This window comes from Nilaparvata lugens, chromosome X, assembly GCF_014356525.2.
Source record: "Nilaparvata lugens isolate BPH chromosome X, ASM1435652v1, whole genome shotgun sequence".
NCBI lineage: Eukaryota > Metazoa > Arthropoda > Insecta > Hemiptera > Delphacidae > Nilaparvata > Nilaparvata lugens.
The window spans coordinates 78,166,708-78,192,359 of record NC_052518.1 but is presented as its reverse complement, the minus strand read 5'-3'; the positions used below and the strand labels follow the sequence as shown (position 1 = coordinate 78,192,359).

Here is a 25,652-nt window from a genome sequence, read left to right as displayed (position 1 = left end):
GAGTGAAAAGTATAACTTTTTCTCCCTGTGGGAAAAAGTTTGAAGCCCGAGGCGAAGCCGAGGGCAATAATCTTCCTGAGGGAGAAAAAGTATTTTTCGCTCGTGATGTACACAACATTTTCCTCCATCTACATTTTTTTATAGAAACTGCAAATCAAATCATTTTAATGACTTACGTTATTGGTGACAATGTTTTCTAACAACATAACCGAAAAACCGGTCGTCGGATTGGCTCTGCCGATCGCGCCATCTATCGGCAAACGTTGTAACAATTATCAGCTGGGCGGCTATCAAAAATGGCTGACTCCAGATCACGCGTTTCAGATTTGAATTGCAGATGAATAATATTTGTTGGCTGGTATTTTGAATAGAATAAAATTTTATAAAATATGTATAAATTTTTATCGTCTACTAATATTAAGTATGTAATATCATACAAACATATATTTCATGAGTTGATCAAATTTCTGGTTGTGGTATTGAATTCAGTTGACTCAATGACAGACACCTCTATTATGCTTCCTCATCTGAGCTTAGACCTTCTAACATATTTCAAATGTAAGTTATTAAAATAGAGATGCTTACCATGTTATTTAAATAGAGTTACTTTTTAAATGTCAATTTTATTCTTGTGTCTTTCAATTGTTTTAAGCGCATTTTTCTTAAAAAAACAGATACGGCAATGAAGTCAACAGTGAGCTGCGAATTCCACAATTTCCGGCACCTCCCAGTTCACCATCAAGCTCGCAGTGCGATTCTCCATTACCAGCTCCTTTGGCTTTGTCCCAAGAAGAAAGTATGGCTTTGGAGTACTACAAACTCCATGGCTGTCCACCGTTCTGTTCACTACAGCCTGTTCCACCTGGTAACTTGAAATTATTCACTATTTTTACCAAATATCACTAGCGTCATGTATTCGTTGTGTAATCTATATAATAAGAGAGAGTAGGGTTGTGTTTGTTCGTGTGCTCGTTTATTCGCATCAAAACATGTCAACTTGTGGATTGCATACCGGAAAAACGGGAATGATTTAGATCTCCAAATTTTGAACATAGATTCTAAAAATATCAATCTCGTGCACCTGGAAGCCCAAATTTCAATTTTCCTTCTAGATTTTTCAGAATTAATGTTCAAATTCATCTATGCTACCGTACATGAAGTTCCATAGGCTACATTGTTGCAGCCCAAAGTGTGTTATAATGCTGTTACAAGATTATCATTTTCGAACGGCCGTGTAGCGAAATGGTAAAACGCTAGATTACGGTGCGATGGTTCCTCGGTTCGAATTCCGATGCTTCCCAATTTTTTTGTTCTTAATTTTTTCTCTCGAAACGTATTATTATCAATTATTTTTTGAAGGAATTTGTTTTCATTACAATTGAACTTGGATTTTATCAAATAATTATTTTTAATGTAAAACTTTGCCACCAGTACAAATTAATTGGACATAGTCTTCATGCTGTAGGCCTATCATTGAATTTCATAAGAAAAACATGAATAGATCACAATAAAATAAGTAACAATTTATATTCTTCAGTTATAATGTACTATCATACACGAATTCCCAGTGAAACGAGTATTTTAGGTATTTTGTTTGGAATTGGGAAAACAAAAGGCTACCTGATTCAAATTGAGGAGGATCCTAATCGAACTAAAATTTATTGATGTATTGTAAAAATCAATATGATTCTGTGAGGTTTTCAAGTATTATTTTTTTTTTTTTTATATTTTTTTATTCAACATAATATAGAACAAAACATCCATATAGTTGAACAACGTCAATTATCAAAGTCAAAACAATTCATAAATCAATCAATACAATAGTCATATGAGAGTTTCTATAAAATAGAATTTTACATCTAATTACAAATTACTAGTCTATAAGAATAGGCTACGTCATGTATCATTAAAGAATTCTTGAAGACTATAATACCTCTTCTCAACCAAAAACCTATATAAATCTGTTTTGAAAGTAGCCGATGTATGGTTTAAATAAGTTGGAAGACCATTTATTAATTTCACTCCTACATAACTTGGTTTTTTCTCAAAAAGAGAAAGCCTGTGAGCTTGAACACTAAGATTGCCCCTATACCTCGTATTATAATGGTGCACGTCTGAATTAGTATTAAAATTATTAATATTCTTAACTACAAACAAAATTACTCTATATATAAAAATACAAGGAACCGTAAGAAGTGATAGTTCTCTGAATGCTTCTCGGCATGTGTGGTTGTAGCCTAATCCTGCCAGGTATCTTATTGCCTTTTTTTGTAAAATAAATATTTTATTGATGTTTTTCAATGAAGAGCTACCCCAAATTTCTATTCCATACACAATATGGGAATATATTAAAGCATAATATAATAATTTCGCTGTGTCATTGGGCACATACCTGACAATATTTCTCAATATAAATAGATTCCTACTAATTCTAGTTGCCAGACCGTCAGTGTGTGCATTCCAGGACAGATCCTTATCAACAATCAATCCCAAAAAATTTGCCTCTTTTACATTTTCAACAGTGGACTCGCCAATGCTAATCACAGGCTGGAACATTTGATGCTTAGAACCAAACATAATATATTTACTTTTTTGGGGGTTTACTGACAGAAGTGACTCATTGTAATATTGTGCTACCATATTTGTTTTTATATTAGCATCCACTTCAAGATCAGCTAAATTTTTGTTGTTAAACATCAATGTCGTATCATCGGCATAAAGTGTTATGTTTGAACCCACTGGGACTGAGGACTGCACATTGTTAGTGTACAGAACAAAGAGCAGGGGCCCCAAAATAGAGCCTTGGGGCACGCCTCTTGTAACACTCAATCGCACTGATTCAGCCAGCTGAGAATGAGAGTCAACTGTAACAAACTGAACTCTATTTGTCAAATAAGACTTGATCAGACTACCACATACACCTCTAATTCCAACACTTTTCAGCCTACTAAGGAGTATTTCTTTATCAACACTGTCAAAAGCTTTGGAGAGATCCATAAATGTACCTACAGCAAAGTTACCCTCATCAACCTGATCAATAATACTTTCAATAAAGGTTACTGCTGCAGTTATTGTCGATTTGCCCCTCACAAAACCATTTTGACAGGACGAAATTAAATTGAATTGCTCGAGATAGGTTACTATCCTGTTATAAATTAGCTTCTCAAATACTTTTGAGAGAGAACAAAGAATAGAAATGGGTCTGTAATTATGTATGTCAGTTCTTATACCTTGCTTGAACAATGGTTTCACCTTAGCAACTTTGAGAAGATCTGGAAATATACCAGTTTTGAAAAGCATTATTCATTATGAAGACTAGAGGAAGAGCTATTTCATTACAACATTCCTTTATCACATGAACTGGAATATTATCAAATCCAACACTATTTTTTGTTTTTATACTTTTTATAATCTTGAGAATTTCTACCCTATTAGTTGGAAACAAGAAAATACTGTTGTTACAATTATTGGATTTGTCTAAGGATGGAGCATCAATAACTTGTAGATTTGATTTTGGAGCATTGATTTTGGGAGCCATTGATATGAAAAATCTATTGAAAGTATCTGCTATCTGCTTGGAGTTATTTAGAGTTTTCCCATTTTCTTCTAACTCCATATTAGGCTGTATTTGTTTTATTTTACCTCTGAATTCGTTAATGATTTTCCAGGTAGTCTTTGATTTATTTGTTGCTCTTAAAATCCTATCACTTAAACATTTCTTTTTTGCTTCAACAACTTTATATTCATACATTTTCTTAATATTTGTCAATAGCTCAATATCAATTCTCATACCATCATTCATTCTGAGTTTAGCCACTTCCAAAAGGTTTCTTATTTGTATAATTTCATCAGTAATCCATTCACCTCTAAATTTCTTTTTGCTTTGATTCTTATCACTTCTACGCTTTAAAGGGCAATTTATATTAAGGTGAGATAGTAAAACTTCATGGAATCGCGCAAACTGGTTATTTACATATGTTGCATTATAAACTGAAACCCATGATAATATTATGTATTCTTCAGTTGTCTATACTATAACAAAGGAAAGAACTAGCTTATTCTCGTAAGGAATATGGAATTATGTTTGACACATCATCACGTCTGAAATATAATCAACTGATAAATTTGAAATTTTGCATATAGATTTTTAATTAACCGAGGATGGTTATTTATGCCTATTTTCAGTTCTTCAAGATTTCATTACGTCAAGTTTTCAATTTGTCATGCTTCCAGTTGTTGTATAGAAGCAGCTGAACATTTCTTTTAAAAGGGACACTAGATGATAGGTATGATTGGGGATCCTATTCGAATAAAAATAACTGATTTTCTGTCGCATCAAAACCGCACCGATTTCTCAAACCGTTCAAAAGTTATTCTCATTCAAAGATACTGATAAATCATCCATCTATCCATCATCTTTACTATAATAATGGAAAGAGCTGGCTCATACACGTTCGTGATGTAGGAAAATTATGTTTGACACATCATCACGTCTGAACTACTGGACTGATTGATTTGAAATTTTGCATAAAGATTCTTCATTAACCGAGAATGGTTATTGGCCTATTTTCAAATTTCGAATTTTTTATTACGTCAAGTTTTCATTTTGCAGTTTTAAAATAGACCCTTGCGAAGCACGGGTTAACTACTAGTTTTATTTATAATTTCCAAGATGAAAATTCAATAAATTATCTCATTGTTATGGTATTCAGTTCTATAAAACTATGTGAAAATCCAATCTTATCATTTTTGTCAAGTTTCTGGTACAATTTGCTTTGCAACAAGGCGTATGTTTTTCTTTCCTAAAGCAACGAAAATGTTCATCGATCTGAATTTTAAGATGACATGCATTCCCTGAAAAACTGTTATTCATCATATATAAAATTATTATGAATACGTATTATCAAAAGTTCAACCATTTTTCATTATGAACACGAACTTGATGAATACGTTTGAATTGTATCTAAAAAGCAAGTGTAGAAGAGGACATTTCTCATACTATTGATATAAACAGCAGTACTCTTTTATAATACAAATAAATATGAAGTTTTAAAAGTCAAGTACACGACTCACGAATTTCGAACTGTGTGGATTTCAATGATGCAGTTTATTGTAGAGTACCGTATTGCAAATCAGTGTATAAAAGTACACATCCAAATAATTCCTTGGAAAGGTATATGTAATCTGGTGGTATCCTACTTTCAAATAAAAACTCAAATCTCATTCATTTCTAATATTTTTCCAGATTTGCGTAGAGGTTGGTGGAAGATTACTAACGAAGACGCTTTGATGACATTGATTTGTCGCTTGGATCCAAAAGGTGTCCGTGAAAGGGAATTGAAGCGAGCCTTCACGAAAAATATGTACGAGGTCAATTGGAGGAAAACCCTTCTGGTAAGTTCAAAACTAGAATATTTTCCACTTTACATACTGTATTTCGACTTTATAGGCACCTTAGGGTTAGGCACGGCATCACTGAAAATCATATTTTTATTCTCCCTGTTGAAATTGTTGCAGGGTATTTAGAATTAGGTATTTATTAACCTTTGATAAAATATTTCACATTACACTACTCACTCGTTCAATGTTGAAAAATAAGGTACCGTATTAATCGATTTGATGTAGTTAAATTTACTAAAAAAGTTATTCTTGAAAATGATTCTATGAAAATGATATTTAGATGTTTCCTACACAGGAACAATATTTCAGAAACAGAAATATTGGTAGGGAGTTTAGACACACTCTGTATAAGTGTTTGAAATGTATTCTTCTTTTACGTCTTCTTCTTCTTCTTCACACGATTAATGATCTACTAAAAGGAAGGGAGGGATTATCTACTTCGAAGGGAGCTATCTGGTAAATGTATGATCTAAAATACCTTGAATCTGTGATTGTGGATTCGATTCCCACTCATGAACCTGTTCTTTCGCTCGCCCAATAATTTTGATGATTTGTGCTCATCTGCATAAATAAATAGTTACGGGATGGATAAGAAATAAAAAAATAGAATCACACCAAATTTGATTTATTGCTTTATTAAAAATTAAAATTAAAATACAGGGTACAAATACAGGAAATCTTTCACTTTTTTATACTTATTTGGCGACATTTTTCAGCAAAGCTTAGGTTTAGTATCAAAAACAGAAAACGATAATATCAATTCCAACAGAAAAATTATACTATAACATGATAGACTAGAATATAATATTTTGACTATGCAATTGAATCAAGGTGAAAATGGGTGATAATCTTGAAAATTGTTGTAGCTTTCCATGTTCCCATACTCACATTCTGCGGTTGATCTATCGGACCCGGATGAAGAAGGAGATTTGCCCGATACACCTCCTGAGAGGGATGCTGCCGATTCATGGAACTATGACGTGGCTCTTCGTGTCGACATGGCCGTTTTGGAACAAGTAGAAGTCATGGAAGACAAAGTTGCTAATGCTAGCATGCAGATTAAGGTAACTTCATTCTTTCTAAAGTACTATATCCATAGAGATAATAGTAATAATTTATCCACGTTCACGGTTATAGCACAACCAGAGGAGTTCATCCAGAAAAAAAATTAATGCCATGCATATACAGAGTGATCAAATTATTTTGAGTGCATTAAATTCTATTTCTCTATTATAAATTTCAATTCTAAATACAAATGAATAGTATTGAATTAAGTGGCCCTCACTACATAAATCTTTTAGTGTTTTCACTATTTTTGTCTGTAACTTGAGTTTTGAAGTCTACAACAAATTTTAGTTACCTATACCTGAATAATATAAAAATATTAGTTAGTAGCCTATTCTTATTGTATATATTTTTCAGGGTTGGAAAGTTCCATCAAGAGCTAGCACAGAAGAAGGAGCCATTTTCAAGCCGGTTTGCAGCCCTCCTGATGAACCTGGCATTAATCCAGTTGCTCTTGCCAAAGAACGTCTGCTTTCATTGGAAGCTGCCATTGAAAGAAGATACTTGAAGCCTCCTTTGGGCATAAGGTAATGACATCGTCAAATTTATTATATTATATCATTTATGGTAAAATACGCGAGCAGTATTTTAACAGTAGTTTAAGCAAAGAGGGTCTTTAAAGCACGAGTTAGATGAAAGGTAAGACAGAGAGCGGAGCGAGCGAGTGTCTTTAAAATCTCGCGAGTGCTTTTCAGACTGAATAAAACCATTGTACACAATATTTTATCTATGACCACTGAAGTAAATTATGACATTCCTGACTTGTTGTAAGGTAAGTCTTTATGGTAAAAAGATTGAAATAACAATAGATGAGAAGCTACTCAGAGAGAGTGAACAGTAAACTTGGATACTGAAAACATACTGTACTGAAAACTTGATAAACTGAAAACTTGATGAACTGAAAAATTGACGTTTAACTTGACAAACTGAGAACATGACGTACTGGAAACTTCAGAAACTTAAAACTCGACGAAATAAAATGAATTGATGGGCTAAAAAATAGAAATCAGATGTATTACACACTAACGTTTGAAAAATTTAGATTAGATTAGAAATCGGCTGTTTTCGTGTAGTGTGTAGGAACTGTATCAATCAGCGAAGTCGTTTATAGCAAGTTGAAATTATAATATGAAATGGGTTTGCAGGTACAATTTATAATGTTTTTCAATCACAGCCGAATTGTTCAGGTACTTGTGGAAGCCTTAGATGCTTTCCAAACGATCAGATTCGTTTATTTTTTAAATGTATATTTATGATTGATCGTTTTCAATCGTAATTACAATTATTCATGATTCATGATTGTTTGGAATTTGCAGGTTGTCTTTGGATTGCAGCGCAGGCGATGTTAACACAAGTTGCGAATCAGACTCGATTCCGAAAGGCCTGGTTGTGTGGCGTGAGGCAGTAGCCAAGGCTCAGTCCTCGGCCCAGTTGTCGATGGCTCTTATCATGCTAGAAGCATCCATTGCTTGGGACAAGTCCATCATGAAAGCCGTGAGTTCGTCAGCTCCTGCTTCCAGTGTGGGTATTGACGGTCGCATGGCTTACCGCTTCTCTTTACACTTTATATTATTTATTTGTTTATCAATGTCAGTCAATGAATAAGATCAATGTGATCGAAATAGTCAACATTTCACAAAAAAAAATGTATTTGACGAACACACTGTGATCTCTTGCGAATTGAATTTCAACTTAAAAATAAATTACTTCCTATTCCTTTTACAAGCTGAGTACGGCGAGTTTCAAAAATTTTTGGTAAAACCTAAGTCTATTTCTAAGGAGCTAGCTCAGTAGTTTGTTGAATAATTCTTCTCCGTCATATCTATTCATATTTGAATAAGGGTCATTTATTCTCTATTATTCGTATAAAATATAATCATATTCTAAAAATTATTATTACCTCCAATAACTTTATATCCAATATATAAGATTAATGAGGTAATTTTATCAGCGTTCTGTAGTGAATGTATAATGCTATATTACACTTCAGCGGTAATGATACCTACAGGACTACGTTCTTTACAAATAGTTTTTTTCCCTTTTTGTGTAGTTGAGAAGTTGTTATTGTGGTAATAATTCATATTAAATGAAAAGACTAAGAAATTGTCAAAAACCACAGATTTATTGATACTTAGAAAACTATCAATTCTAACTATCAATAGTTAGAAAACTGGTTAGTTTTCTTAAGAAAACTGACTAGTTTTCTAATTATCAAAAAATCTGTGGTTTTTGACAATTTCTTAGTCTTTTTATTTAATAGTTTTTTTACTACGAGGTTCATTTTCTGTCAACCTCCGATTGTTTTCATTTCCTGCGTAAAATTTGATCACTCTTCGTTAGATTCATGCTGAACTTGATATTGTCTTTCGCTTGCAAGTAACCAGCACTTGGCAGGAGATTCAAGTGAGGCGGCCATGTCTGTGGGTCTATAACTCGAAAACAATATGACGATCTGGCCGCACCAATCACAGGGCGTTTGGTGGGAATGACAAGCTGTTCAGCTCTGTGAAATCACCTTACTACCACTTGTCTGTGTCTTATGATAATGTGATCGGAGGTTGAAAAAATGACCCTCGTAACTATAGTTATAATAAGAATGTTATATTGTTGAATAATGGAATAAATAACCTAGAAATTAAAAAAAATAATAAAAACCTGTTTCCTGTATTGGTTCTGGTACTGGAACGAAACAGTGAACACGTAGGCAGGTTTCCTAATCATCGTTCAAAAGTATAGTCCTGTTTCGGTACACAGTGTTGAAGCTGATTAGACTTTGGCTGCACTTCACAAACATAACATTAGCTCGTGGAAAAGTCGTTTCTCGATGAAACTGATCTGTAAGCTCTCACTCTTGTTATAGAAATACTCTCTCATTTGACGTTTGTACTTGTAGCAAACATGAATTACAATTTTACACATTTAGAACTTGGATTTTTACCTACTCAAAAATATTATTTCAAATTGAAAACATTTTTTCACATGGATTAACTTCCGCATATTCAGTAGAATTTATTCCTTATAACAGGTTCAAAAGTTTCGTATATCATAATCTACTTTACATATTCTTATGCATCACAACATAGGGAATACATAATTACTTTTAAAGAAAGTCGTCAAGTAGAAATATACATTAGCCACTAAAATGTAGAGTGGATTGTTTTATTATGCAATTATCATTGAATTACTATTCAATTATCATTTTTAATAATTCCAAAATTTATGGATTCTTAAAGATTCTTCTATATGATGACAGCATGTCCTTGGGCGATGGTATCCCTGGAAATATTAATTTTTGAAATAATCTCAATGCCGGGGAATCGGATTAGCTGTTGACTTGGACTGAATTCTTGTTTATAAAAAGGATAATCGGCGTGATTCACGTTTGCATGTGCATTTTAATATATTGCAATTATTGGGGTTTTAGATCGTTTTTCCTGGTCCTATCTCCCTTCATGGTCAATTATTCTTGAGCGTTCATTCTTCTCAAAAAAATACAATTTAATATATCGGATGCAAGGAGTATTACAGAGGAGATACAAGGCCTATTGTTTTTAGTATTATTAGTAATAAGTCATTACTAACAGTTCATCCTTTGTGCTGCGTGCATATAAAGAGTTGCTGAAAATGATGGTGACAGCTTAATATTTCATTTACAAGGATAGTTTAGCAGAAGGTTTCATTGGATATGCAAAGTGAATTCGAATAGGATCCTCAATGAAACCTTCTGTCAAAATATCATTGTAAAAGAAATATTGAGCTGTTTCCATCATTTTAATCAACTCTGTATATATATCAAATTGAAGCCTTTCGCAGAACTATGCCTATCTTAGTCGTTTCTAGTCAAATAGTCCTCGAAAGTTTTACAGCGATTAACTTACTCGTTCACCATTGATTGGAACTCTTTTTGGTCAGCAAATGATTTACCATTGAACATACATTTATTCATTTCGAGGAAAAATGAATATATTGTAATAAATGGCTCAGTCAAGTTATTTGAACATATAATAATAATAATAGTGTATTTATGTAATACAAACCATAAACGGAAGCTTTAAAATATGCTTTTATTTAAATATGTTACGGAAATATTCCTTCAGATTGTTTAATCTCTATCTTCGTTTATCGAGTTTTACTATTGTTTCCATTGTTTAAATAGAAATAATAATATTTGCCATAAAATGACAAATTAATATCGCCATTCATTCAATGTTGATCATTTTGCAAAGTTTTCAATTTTTTTGAAGTAAGTAGTGTCTCACTCTTCACCGTTTAATATCCCAAATTAGCGTGCAGCATTTACTAACAGTATTAGGAAACGTTCTTGGCTTGTTTATATCTATCTCAATAACGCACACAAAAATCGTTACTCCTGTGCATATTTCGCTCTTCATTTCACATTTACGGATGATTCTTGACCGATTATGCTGGAACGTACCAATGCTTTCAATCAGTTGGTGATCTATAAATTTACTGAATAATTTTTGTCATTTAGTATTCTTGTTTTTACTTTCCCTATTCGGTTCGTATAGTCTTCTCCTTACCTATCTGTTTTGAATGCTCGGTTCATCTTTGTCAACATTGTTATCTATTGAGGTACCTTGGCCTACGATGCTGAAATAAAAATATTACGAACAAAATCATTGAACTTTCAGATTAAGATTGTAAAAATATTTCATCAATAAGTAAATATTCAAATAATAATATAATTTTTTAGCTTATAATCGGTGTTGGTTTGATCAATTTGTCTTCTAAGAAGTTTAAAGAATGTTTCTACCAAGTATTAATACTAGGAGAAGTTATGTATTCTCTATTTTCTGCTATTTGTCTCAATCGTTGTTTAGGTTTTTGAAGCTTTAAGATAACCAGCCGGCAGGCTCGCTTCGCTCGCCTACATTTTTCATTTGAGCTTGCTTCTTCCTGTCAAATAGTCGATATTGGTCGTATTACTGGTGAACTTTTGAAGCTCTCTCTACAAAAAATTCTTAGACTCTAGCTGAGCCTCTACGTTTCTGTACAAATATGAACGTTCGCTAACCTGTCATGGAAAAAGTTGATATTAAGGAGCTCAGGATTCAAAAAATGTCTATTTTATAAATATAATTTCCCATGTAGAGAAGTAATTGAGATATAAGTATTATTGTATTACAGTCTAATTTTTAGAAACAAATGACGTACAGAACTAACAAAAAATCTAGAATAATGCATTGAAAAACTGTAGAAGAGGAACTCTCTAAATTTTAGCCAAAACCATTACATTACCTTAACAAAACCTGTGTATCGAATTCGGACTTACAAGTTCAATCGTTCCTGAAAACCCATTGGTAGAATCGTGAAGACCTCTCTAGACTTGCCGAACCTCTGTAACAGGTCTAAACGTTTCTGTTCTGTTCTCGAAAAAGCTGGAAATCGTGGAAAACACTGGCCGATTATCTTTGGCGTTCCCAGTTATTTCCAAACACTCTCAATACAACATTTGTAAACTTTAGTTGATCCACTTTGCCAAATTTCTGTCAATCACTTATCACTCCTCATAAAACTGAGAAAAAGAAAAAAAAACGCCGACTTCGGGGCTATCTTCGGCGAAAATTTTGAAGCCTTTCTATTATGAATTTTTTGGAACCTAGCTGAACTTATGTACCAAATTAGAAAATTTTTGTCAATTAGTTTTTGAAAATGCTGTGATAACGCTAAAAAAACGGTGGATAAACGCATATTTTGGGCGTATCTCAGGATTTTTTTTCAAAATCGTTCTTAGTGCGCTTCTGGAAGGCCAACTGAACACACCTGCCGAATATGAACGTATTTGGTCCAGTGGATGTTTAGTTCTGTTGATTGTGAATCAGCGCCAATTCGCTTTTATTATTGTCTATCCACATACATAGAAGCGAAATGGCACTGACTCATTCATTCACTCACTCATTCATTCATTCATTTATAATCAACATAACTAAAAATCTATTGAACCAGATACGTTCAAATTTGGCATGTATGTTCAGTTGGCCTTCTAGAGGTGAGAATGGATTTTGAGAAATTTCCAATGATACGCCAACAATCTGCGTTTTTCAGAGTTTTCTCAGCTTTTTCATGAATTAATCGAAGAAAATCATCAAAATAGGTGCAGCTCAGTTTAAAATGTTGTATTGGAGAAGTTTTAAAATAACGTTGGAGATCAGCCCAAATTCGGCTGTTTTATGCGATTTTCCTGTGTTTTCTAAGCTTCTTCAAGGACGAATTGAAAAAAATTTTGAAATTTGATACATAAGTTCAGCTAGGGTCTAGAAATTTTGTTTCGAGAGGACTTCAGAATGATACGCACAAGATAAGGCATTTTGAATTATTGGTAAATCAATTCAATGTCTCGCGTTAGAGAACAATATTATTACTTATAATTATTCAAATTTTCAAAACTTTGTCATAATGGATAGAAACTTGGAAAAACTTCTTTCAAAACTAAAACAGGTTCACGAAATTGTACCGACTCAATATTTTTCATTCAAATTTATCACATTATTTTAACGCTCCAGCATATTTACTATTTACTTGAATTTAATTGGTATAAGTTACATTTGGTAACCAAGACAATCCCTATTTCTAAAAGAAACATTATCTAGGTCTTACTGAATTTAATAAAATGAAATGCTAGTTTAAGTTATCATAAGGCTGTTATTTATTGACTGACAAAATTTTTGAGAAATTTGAAGTGATAGTTTTTTGTGAATTTCTTTCAGTAGACAAGTATACTACTGAAAAAAATCATGGATTGTTGTAAGAGAGCGGATGTCACTAACATGTGTCTCAGCCTGCTGTGCTTTTTACTAACAGCATGAAACTTGCTTTTTCTGGATAATTACCTTAACTGTTTTAATTCACTCCCTGGCTGTTATTTTTGCCTGTTCTCTGATCGATGTTTTAATGTATTGTTTTATTATTACGATACTTAATTTTTGATCGATGTTACTATTGTATTGAATGTTTGTTCAATTTTGTAGTTCTTTATGGCCTGCTTCAAATCCGTGTCTGAAACGTTCTATAATCATCCTGGATCAAGTTTTCATTTTAGAACAGATATCTTGTTAGCTCCACACTATATCCTACCATTTGAGGTATCATTTAGGATCATCTTTTTCAAATAGGGTGGATCTTCACACTATCGTTTTTAAGAAATTAATATCAGAGTTTATTTATTATTTTATGTTATTGGACATTCACGTACCACACTTACAATACAATTTGAATAACAATCTAAAGGGATGCAGGATTGCGATTTTATTATGCTATACTGTTGCTGCTCTAGTATTAGAAGCAATTCTTTTTCATCTTGGTTTATTAAGGCTGTGCAAAGGCTAAAAATAAACTTTCTACTCGTGATATTTTTCAAAGTTTTTCGATTTGTATATCATCAAGTTATCAAAATGAAAAAGATTTCTCGGGAAAAAATTCTTTTCTGATCATTACTTTTTGAGATATGAGCGCCTAAAGATTAAATTTTTTTGCAGAACATTTAAAATTTGGTAAGAGATAAATCCATGAGATTTGGAGGATAGTCTTCTTGGTATTGTTGATCTATTAAAACAAAAATTTTCTGAAAATATCAATTTTTAAGATAGTTATTCAATTTACTAAAAATAACCAAAAATAACTTTTAGTTTAGTTATTTTTGGTAAATTGAATAACTTTTTCAAAAATTGATATTTTCAGAAAATTTTTGTTTTACTAGATCAACAATACCAAGAAGAATCTATCCTCCAAATCTCATGGATTTATCTCTTTCCAAATTTTAAATGTTCTGTCCCAAAAATTCAAACTTCAGGCGCTCATATCTCAAAAAGTAATGATCGGAAAAAATGTTTTCCTGAGGAAACTTTTTAATTTTGATAGCTTGATGATATACAAATCGAAAAACTTTTGAAAAATATCACGAGTAGAAAGTTTATTTTTAGCCTTTGCATAGCCTTAATCATCATCCTTCTTCACCTAACTTGAGACTATTTGATTCATGTGAAAAAGTAAAATCGTATGTTTTCTACAACTGCGCGTAAAGAAAGAATTTACAAACTCAATTCTCCTTGTAAAACATCTTATTTCTGAGGCGAATCTACTTTTTCGCTCGCTAACCATCTGCGCATGCGCAGAAGAGTTTCTTTACGCTCGCTAATCAGCTGATGATAAATGAATAAATGAATTTTTTTCCTTCTCAAATTACAAATAACAAAAGTAGAAATTAAATAGTATCTTGGAAATTATACTGATCACGTATCCAGTTGTGTGATCAGATAATCAAAGTATAATTAACAAGGTAAAAACATTATCAACTTAAATAATAAATAATAAAAATAAAAATAAAAGCTTTGAGTCTAGTCTAGGTGATTAAGATTGCTAAAACAATACTGAAACTACTGCCTGTAGCGCATGATATGAAAAAAACAAATAAATTGAAACAGCCCAGAAAACCAAAAACTGGAATAAATGAAATGCATTAAAATGTAATAATTAATTTAATACCGTACATGCCTTAGTGGAATAGTGATTCAATTGAATAATAATATTTTTATGAGAATGGTGCCGTTGAACAATGCTAGCTCAACCTGCACCATTATCTAACATTTCTAACCATCCAAACTTCGTTAAGCAGCTCGCCAAAAGACAAACCACTCTCGGTCAGATCTTAACCTAAAAAGTCGGTAATTGTACCGATTATTCAGCCATGATGGATATCAGTGTAGACGAATTATTATAAACTCCGCCAGATATAAGTGATTTAACAGGTTTGTGCAGTTGTAGAAACAATTTTGTATGTAATTCGCGCGTAATGCTTCTTTATCGCTCTTGCAAAATTATCACGCTCCGCTTCGCGTCGCGTGATAACTGTTTTGCGCGAGCGATAAAGTCGTGCATTACGCTCTTAATACATAAATAGCTATTTTCACGAACACACCTCACGTTCCAATAGGAAAACTGTAAATATACACACTATACCATTCATTCATCCGACATGTTTCTTTCATTCAATTTTTTCTGATTGTCAAGTTTGTAACTCACCTTTTTTATCTACACAATTCAGTTGAGAGAGTATAGTTTTTATTATTGAAATCATCATATTTATCATTGACCAACCGCAAGTTTCCCAATCTGAATTTGATGTATCCCAATAAATTATTGATAAAATAACGAACCTGACTAAGAAAAGCTACAGTTTCTTTATTTCATAAAATATTATAAATTTTAATCAATTAGATTTGTTGAATATATGAAATACAAGTTATTGGTTTGATAAATAATTGAGTTCGATGAATCTGCAATGAGATTGAGTTGGTAGTTCGAATACCGTATGGACTGTTATTGTGACTTAATAATTGTAATCTACTGCTGCTGAGTATATCCGTCTTCAATTCTGAAGATAATAAGTTCAAAATAGTTCGCTAGGTGATTCTTACATTGACCGTTTTTTTCTATCAGAATCAAGAATTAACCAATAGAAATATAAAGAAATTGAGATTGAGAATTGAGTTTTTTGTTGTTGTTGTTGATCGATTATTTACAAATCATTCTTATGTACCTATTGAAAGACTTTTGAAAAAAAAAACAGGCAATGAGGCTGTTATATTAGGTCAATTTACATGCGGTTCTCGCCAAAACAAAGAATAGCGTTCTCATTTTGCAGAATTTATTTTTATTTTGAAAAATATTATTGATGGAGTCTAAAATAATGTAGAATGAGTTGAAATGTATGGTAGTGGCACCTTGCGATTTTTTACAGAACTGCTTTTACTTGAGTAACTGATAAATAGAGTATTGAATGAATCGCTTTGCGCAGGGGTGATATGAATGAAAGTTACCGTTTCATCACATTTTAGAAAATAAACTTTTGTTATACTCTTATAGTGATTGATTCAAATGAGAATATATAAACAAAGTATTTGTCTATGAAGAAGTGCCGCTCTAGGTTTATTCATTTTGATAAATTTTCGGGTAAAATTCACGTGGATAATTTCTGGGTTTATCAACTCAATGATATTTTCTATTCAAACCATTAATTCTTTTTTTAAACAGTTTATTACTAAAAAAAAAATCATGAGTAGGTAGTATTTTTCTCATTCGTTATATCATCGTCTCCAAAGAGAACCTAATTCATTGTTTGTGAAACATTTTCCAATCAATACCCTAGCTTCGAGAATTCTTATGTTTTGAAATAATATCCATCTTTTACTTTGCATGTAAATGCAATAAGTTTTTAATGCTTGTAGCAACCTTAAACTATTATGCTCACCTAACCATTTTCATTTAACTCAATTCCTTATTGCATATTTTTTTCCCAATAATTGATAATATTGTTTTAAACTGGTCCTTGATGCTTGTGTGGTCGAATGAATTTGTAAAAAACGTTTCTGTCTTGTTTATAAATTTTTGAATGTTATAGTCGTGCTCAGCTTGTTGAATCATTCTTAGTCAATGTTTTTCAATGTTTTCCTGTCCATGTGTACCGTACCTATTTCATATGATGATATGCTTTTGATATTCCCATTCCAGATCTTTGATTAATAATGTTTAATTATTAATAATTATGGGCTATGAATTTCATGCAAATATTAATGTAATATAAGTTTTATCAAATAATGATAGGAACAGTCTCAAGACTTGGTTAATTTGTGAATAACTTGATTATGTAACATTTTTTACTTCAGTCAAAGAAAGTACAGTACTGTAATGTTTAAATATGATTATGTAGCTATGTAGCTTGAATAAATTTGTAAATGTTCTCCTTTTATTCAGTGATTACAATTTTATAATAATCATATTTCACGTTAAAGTTTACTTTTGAGATATCACCATGCTCATTTTGCATATCAATGAAATTTCAAAAAAAGTTATGTATACTTTGTCAATCCTCTTCAATTAAAATCCTCTTCGAATAGAAACTACAAGAAAAATATCCTCCAACATTATAGAATACGTAAAGGTTTTTGCGATTTGAATTCCAATAAAACCAACCAATAAGAAGTATAAAATACATAATATAATATATTGAACTCTGTATAAATATAATATATTATATATTTTTTATATTATGTATGCTAATAAATATCTATAAAACTTTTTCTTTCAACACAATCGTTCTCATATCCTTAAAATATTTGATTCTCAGCTGTGGCTCATTCAAATTTTAAGTTTGACTTTCTGTAACTAGCTTAATGATTTGTGATTTTTACAGAACTGCCAGTTTTGTCACAGTGGAGATAATGAAGACAAGTTACTCTTGTGTGATGGATGCGACAAGGGTTATCATACTTATTGTTTCAAACCCAAAATGGAGAATATTCCAGATGGTGACTGGTAAGTTTGTTTTGCCCACATAAGCCTTGGGTTTGTGCGGGGGTAATAGATGAATGGACCCTCAGGCTCCCGTAGGTGGTTCCAAACCACCGGCAGGTGATTTTGAAGCTCATATTTGATAATTAGCGAAGTCTGCTCAAAGCCCCAAACTATTGAAGTCTGAAACCAAATTAAATTTTATTATAATTTATTTTTCATTGCCTTACTCTCTTCAATTCCTTTTTCTTTGTATTGCAATCTTGCCATTTCTATCAGATTCTCAGATTCAAAAAGATGAACTTATTACTGAATGGATGAAGCGTTAGGCTATCACTCGTTGAAAATGAGTTAGTTATGAAATTTCATGTTAGTTTATGAAACTCGTTAATGAAATTCCAATGAAATGTTGAGACTCGGCTATGAAAAAATTGTAGATAGTTGAATTGCAGGATAGAGTTCTACAAACGATATTTCGTGTAGTCTATTCTAAATTCAATTAACTTATTTGTTCCACCTATTTACTTTATTTTCAAATTTCTCATATAACTCTGCATCTTCGTGATGTAAATCAAATGAAAAGTTCTATTACTTTCTCATTCTAAACTTGTTATTCCCTTGCCATTTCAGAGACACCTATCACTATCTACTGAATTTGATATTTTTTTCAATTCAATTAGAATCTTAGTCAGATTTAGATATAATACATGATAAGCAGGAACCCGTGCTTCGCAAGGATCTATTTTCAAACTTGATAATCTGAAAACTTGACGTAATGAAATTTTGAAGAATTTAAAATAGGCCTATAACCATCCTTGGTTAATTAAGAATCTAGCCTATATGCAAAATTTCAAGTTAATTAGTCCAGTAGTTCAGACGTGATGATGCGTCAAACATAATTTTCCTATCCCGTACGTGTGTATAAGCCAACTCTTTATTTTATTATAGATATGGTTAACGACTACAAGAGATAGGAGTGTGGAACAGAATAGTTGTGAAACTATGATAGCGCCAGAAGTGTCTCAAACACAACATGAACTTTTTGAAAGTGATTTGAAAAAAAAAGTTTAAACAACAGAACTGAAAGTTGTCAACCTTATCATTCTACCTCCATTTAGAGAGGCTTTTGTTTGAGACGAATGAAATCTTCTATATATATATAAAAATGAATGTCTGTTTGTTCTCTATGACTTGAAAAATACTTGACATAACGGCATGAAACTTTGGGAATATGTTGTGTGAATATTGGGGATGGTCAGCCAAATTTTAATAGGGTGGCTAATAATGATTATTTATTAATCCATTTTTCAGACCTATGTTTTCGAAATTGTCGGCCTAGCGGCTACCGAAGAACGGAAAGATGATCATGTAGTGTCAAGTGTAGTTGATTGGTACCAGCTGTAGATAATGGTTCCTTAGAAGACCTATACAAATAATTATCACTCCCCTATCATTGAGTAACCGGAAAATGTTGGAAAAAATATTCACCTCATGGAAGAGAGTTGTTCATATTGCATTTATTATTACTGAAGAATGTCAGAATAATTAACACTTTTTTTTTGAATTTAGCTTAGCTTATATTCATCCTAGAATGGAAGATGGAAAGAATATGTAATTCCTGGTGATTCATCGTACATTGCATATTTTCTGGACCATCTATTGACAATCAACAACTATGAAAACATTGAATTCATCTTTGAAACACTGATTTATCCTATCTATTTTTTTTTAATTCAACACTTTACTGATAGATATTACTAACAATTGATTGAGAAGAATATGTTTTGGGAATAATGAATGCTGCATGACTAAGTACATAGGAAGTCCGTATTTACATGTAAATGAAAATATTGATTGTCATATAAATTTCATGATTCACCTAATAAAGTAAAGTGTGGCATGAGATACATTGACTTTTTGGCGGTACGAAGTTCGCCAGGTAAGCTAGTTGTAAATAAAGCTTTATTATTGATAGTCAACGCTGAAAAAAGACAGGCTCAATCACCAGGAATACTATAAATTCTATGAAGGACCAGTAAGCCATTAATTTTGAGTAGTTTAATCACTTACATTATGGACACTGGATACATTATGGACAATCAATACGTATGAAATTTATTAGCTACAAAATGAAAAACTTTGATTGAAGTGACCCCGACTACTAAAATATGAATAACCATTTAGATCAAATATAAGAAATTACTCACATCTCTCATCCACTCGTACTTTTTGTTCACAAAATTTTAACACAAAAATATGAGTTATATTGAATGAACTCACGGCTAGTACCTACTCAAGTTTGTCTTTTTCTGGCCGTGCTACAAATAAATGTAGGTTTGTGTTTGACATCTTGTTTTTAAGATCTTGTTGTCTATTAAGAAATTTGTCTATGTGATTTTTGTTTGCAATAAAATTTGAATTTGAAAAAAGAATTATCAACAAACTCCTAACCAAAGAAAATCTCTGTGCTCTGTTCTAATCGGATTTACTTTTTTTATCGGAATGTATGAGACTCCATATACAGCTGATAGAAGGCGCAAACAGAACTGGCCAAGCATACAACAATGGAACAAACACGTGGCAAGCTCGCGCATTCGATTCATGGAAAATTAAATTCGATCAGCTGATTGATAAAATTATTTTAAGCTTTCCAATGATTACAACATAATATGTAAGAATATCATGTGTCAATAATTATCTCAGTTCCATATGGCATTCACATTACCATGTTCATAACCTTACTAAATAGGATCCTTTTTCATCCTTTGAAACCCTTAGAGACAAAATATCTCAAAATCCGTTCTTAGTGCGCGTCTAGCATGTTTGAAGAATATTTGTGCAGAGTTTTAAGTCTGTAGGCCAATTAGTTTGAGCTGTAATGTGATTTTACATGAAAATTTTCAAAAAATGCCCTCTCCTGGACCCCTCTCTGCTCCTGGTCGGAATTTTTCTGCATAGATCTAATTTTTTTTTCGTAGCTGAACAAAAAAGTTTCTCATGACTTTGCTGTGCAATGAGCGGTTATAAAGTACAACATTTTTGGGGGGCCCTAGCTCCCTCAGGGGGCAAATTTCTGAAAATCCTTTCTTAGTGGATGTTTTGAGGCTATCATAAACAATTGTGCAAAATTTCAAGTTTGTAGGCTCAGTAGTTTGGGCTGTGGTGTGATTTCAGTCTGTAGGGGCTTAGCCTTTTATAGATATAGAGAAGAGATGCAAAAAAATCCACTGATCGATAAGAATGAGGCTTTATAAAACTTATTACAATGTGACGATCTGAATGAAGTAAAAGTTGTTGATATTAAGTAAATAACTGGCACCATGGCAACCAATCAGCTTATTGACAAAATATCAATACATATGATAATGAGACTGTGGAAATGATATTCAACCTTGGAATTACACCCTTGTGAAATGAGTCCAGATACCATGGACCTCATGGTTACATGCTTAATCATCACATTTGGCTTGCAATAATATTATTGTTTTACAGATTCATGTTGTCATTTTATCTACAAACTCATCATCAGTAAAATCTGCAATATGTTATCTAGCAACGTGAAAATTCCATATTATAACAAGATACTATTTCCATTCTATAGTGAGTTCAACGTTATAATGGCGGTGAAGAAAGATAGGAGAACAGCGTTGTCAATTCTCTGCCTTGTCTCTGTCCTCTATAGAGGATAGCTGATACCAGTTATATGTTGTAATATACTGTTTATTCTTGTTTCTTCTTTGGCTGTGCCTTATCCCATTTAAATGGGGTCGGCATTCCTTCCTCTTAGTCTGCCTCTCCACAAAGCCCTATCCAATGCTTCCTCTCTCCTCCAACCACTCTCCCGCAAGTCAGCCACTATTCTATCTCCCCACCTCATCCTAGGTCTACCTCGTCCTCTCACACCATCCAAAACCAAATCCTGCACTCTTCGTCCAACATAATCCTCCTCCCGTCGCTGTACATCCCCAAACCACCTAATCCTTGTCTCCTGCATTTTCTTTCCCAGTGGTCCAACTTTTACAGTGCCTCTGATCAATTCATTTCTTATTTTATCTCTTCTTGTAACCCCACACATCCATCTTAACATTCTCATCTCAGTCACTTCCATCTTTCGTTCCTGTTTCTTTGAAATGGGCCATGTTTCTGTTCCATACAGCATAGCTGGCCTCACAACTGATCTATACACTTTTCCCTTCATTTGACAATTCACTCAATACTGTTTATTCTTGTTTAAAATAATCAATTATATTTTATTAGCCAAGAAAATATATTATGATTGAATATTTTGTTTATTAATTATAATTCTACATTGTTGAAAAAATATGTAGTAGTGTTGCGGGCTCTGGCATAGCGCTATCTGCTTTGTCGAGTGATAGGATAGCAACACCAATGTTAATCGAATACTGCCATTAGAACGTGGACCTCACTATAAATAGTTTTTGGTCTAGTTTTACATGTATCATTATTTGAATGTATTCAATTAAAGCACTCAATCATTTAAAATTCCATATTCAATAATATTCGCATAACATGTGCAGTTTTCTTATTAGTTCAGTGTTTATTTTAATAAATTATTTATTATTCTATGGAATTATTGTTGGAGCTCAGTCCCAACTGCCCTCATGGACAGGTCGCTTAGTTATTACATTTCTGTAACTAAATTTATGTGACATTTACTGGATATTTTTCAATTTTTACCAGGAAAGTATTTCTCACATATCTTGAAACCGGTCTGTTATTTTTGTGATATTTGCAACATGCTATACTATGCCTGTTTGTAGGTACTGCTACGAGTGTATGAACAAAGCTACAGGTGAACGTGCCTGCATTGTTTGTGGTAAGAAAATCGGGCGCAACCTGGTTCTTTGTGAGCATTGCCCCAGGGCCTATCACACTGACTGTCTGCAACCTCCCATCTCAAAGGTTTGTCCAGTATATATTCAATTATGTACTGTAAATAGTGAAATGATGTTCTTTTAAAATTGAAATTTTTATTGGTAACTTTTGGTATCCAGTCCATGAAAGTAGTATAATGCCATTTCTACTGGATTTGATAGTGAAATTGTCACAACAAAACATTTATTGTGATGTAGAAAAGTTAGTTTTGGGTGTTACACCACCATAAATCCCTATTAAACTCGATGACTTTTAATTTTATTCAATAACCTTATTTACATACCAAAAAATTACATTACTCAGTTAAAGATTATAAGTCATTGAATATAATGCTGTTTGCTCGAGAAAATTATTGTTTGCAAACAGAGGTGAAACACATTTAGAACTCAAATGAAAATGCTTATAATAAACTCAGATAAAATACTTATCTAAGTTGAGTTTAATTATTCATTACACACACCGACACACGTACACTCACACAAACACACACACAACACGGATAAATCATAACCATTAAAAAGGTAGTGAAAAGATTGAAACAAATGACTGTCTATGTGAATAATTTACCCAAGAATAACAAAAAGCTCATCAATCTCAATAGGAGAGAGATCCAGAAATTTAATTTTTTAAGATCTGAAAGACCTGAGATTTTTTGAATTTCTTATCTCAATGGGTAGAATATTGAAAAATTTAGGACCCGAAAATGAAGCTCTTTTGAAAGAGACTTTGCGGGGATGAGGGCTCAGATGAAGATTACATCACCCAACCCCCAACCTGGAGGACCAGGTAGTTTTTTCGGGTTTCCTTCCCTAGTCTTTGGTACACCAATACCATAGAGAAACAATAGCGTAGAAAAAATGCTATTGTCTCTATGCCAATACCAAACTACAAGACAGCAGTCAATTTTCTGTTAGGATTTTGTTCCCTCAGCCTTTGGATATCCACTGATCTCCGTCTGCAAGGCAGCAGTTTTGTTGCTGGCTTTGGTCCGCCCCGGGAGTTTTAATTCCCCGGTACCACCCATATCTAGGAGGCATGCCTCTATCCGCCACCTGGGAAGGCGCCCGCTAGGAGACCAGCAACTCCCATTGGATTTATTCCAAACCACAAGTTCAAATCGCTCTGCATCATAGAATACAATAATTGTTAAGAGTACTTAGCAACATACGCCAATGTTGTATCAGCGAATGAAGTAACAGCTGTGAAATTTGTAAGCGAAAAGATCATTAATATAAATCAATAATAAAATTGGCCCCAAGACAGACCCTGCGGAACACCATAACATAGCAAAGGCAATGCTTTGCACACCCTTCAGAGAAACGTAGGTACTGCTTCTACTTGTAACTACTCAACTCTTTTCTTTTTGAATTATTGAAGGATCACTGATCAACTTAGAAATTATCTGTAACTGTGTTTGTATAGGGTTCAATTTTCAATTTGTAATCTTCATTGATGATTTTGAGGATTGCAAATAACAAATGAAATTAATTGATGGTATGCATTTTGGGCCTGTATCAAACAACTATACTTGGTTAATTATTTTATTTTATTTTATATTTTATCTATAATATAAAACATCTAAAAACTATCTCGACTCAGATGCTTATTTAATTCACGTGTATATAATCTGCTCTGTACAAATCATGTGTGACAACTACTTTGCTATGATACGCGTTGCATGTTCATTAACTGAATTGAAATTGAATGATGCTACTGGAGAAAATGAATAGATTATTTTGTGTGTAACCTAACCTAAGAATGTGTTGAAGGACTTTTCTTCATATGCCTAGATTAGGTGATGTTGTGGTTGAGATTGAAAACTGTTATTTTTTTAACGATTATGCTCTTGCAGGTTCCTCGTGGGAAATGGCACTGTCCCACTTGCCAGTCCAAGATTCCCAAGAAGAAGAGCTCAACAAAACGCTCAGTTGACAAATCAACAAACATCAATAGCACACAGGCCAGTCCTAGCGTCACCAACTCGTCTGATGCTCAAATCCTGAGTATTTCAGAAGCTGCTATCAGGTACTTTCTTATGCATTACGGTATACAATTATTATCAATCTTAATTACATGTGATTTGGCTGTCAAGAGTTCTAAAATCCGCTAAAAGCACTGGTCATGCCTATCTATTCATTAACTATTGCCGTGCTACCAATTTTTCCTTAATCGGTTGGAATAGCATTTAACACCTATTAACCTAAGGATAGTTGTCGGCTCCAATTTAATAGATTCTTGATAAATTATGAATGGATCTATCGCCTATGAATGAGAAATCCAGTTTTCAGAGCAAATGAACTTATAATCTTCAGATGAATTAATACAAATACACAAAGAACTATATCTTACAAGTCTAAGCATCTAAAATTAGGTAGCCTATTACAAACTAAAGTACTTATCCAGTTTACAGTTGAAAAACAGTGGCTATAGGCTTGTATACACACAAAACAAATTATATGGACAAAATAGAACACTATAAACTGTTCAAAACCCAATTTAAAACATTAATAAATTCACATAAACGAAAATGATTCAGAGCAAAAATTTACAATACACACATAGCCAGCCATTAGTTTCAGAGAAAAAAAACAGGAAAAGCCTAAGTTACAAGTCACAGAGCAAAAGCCTGGTTCGGTGTCGATTTTACAGACACGTCACCAAAAAAATTATAAATTACAAGTTTAGAATTCACATTTTATATTTGTTCTCAATAAAACTTTATTTTGAAACTGTTATTTTAATTTTTTATATATATTCTCTATTTAAATAAACTATTTATCTATTAATTCTGCTAACCAAGCCTCGGTGACACCATGGAACAATGCAACAATCATTTACGATAAAAAATTCTCCGTCAAAAAGTTTGTCCGTCTATCGATGACTCTGATATTTACTATAAAGTTCCATAGATCTCAAATTGAAGATTCGATTCCAATGTGAGAAAAAATGTAATATTACAAATACCCCCCTCTTGACATAAAAAA

The 25,652-nt window shown here is 32.7% G+C and overlaps 1 protein-coding gene across 1 annotated transcript in view; it reads left to right on the top strand.

Moving 5' to 3' along the window:
• The window catches only part of LOC111051023 (bromodomain adjacent to zinc finger domain protein 2B), a 137,276-nt gene that overhangs the window by 96,668 nt on the left and 14,956 nt on the right, over nt 1–25,652 (top strand). The window contains exons 27-34 of the mRNA XM_039442064.1: nt 675–865; nt 5,246–5,394; nt 6,267–6,464; nt 6,823–6,992; nt 7,782–7,959; nt 17,675–17,796; nt 22,554–22,695; nt 24,521–24,693. Of these exons, the coding sequence (XP_039297998.1) occupies nt 675–865; nt 5,246–5,394; nt 6,267–6,464; nt 6,823–6,992; nt 7,782–7,959; nt 17,675–17,796; nt 22,554–22,695; nt 24,521–24,693 (1,323 nt within the window). The remainder of the gene's footprint in view (nt 1–674; nt 866–5,245; nt 5,395–6,266; nt 6,465–6,822; nt 6,993–7,781; nt 7,960–17,674; nt 17,797–22,553; nt 22,696–24,520; nt 24,694–25,652) is intronic.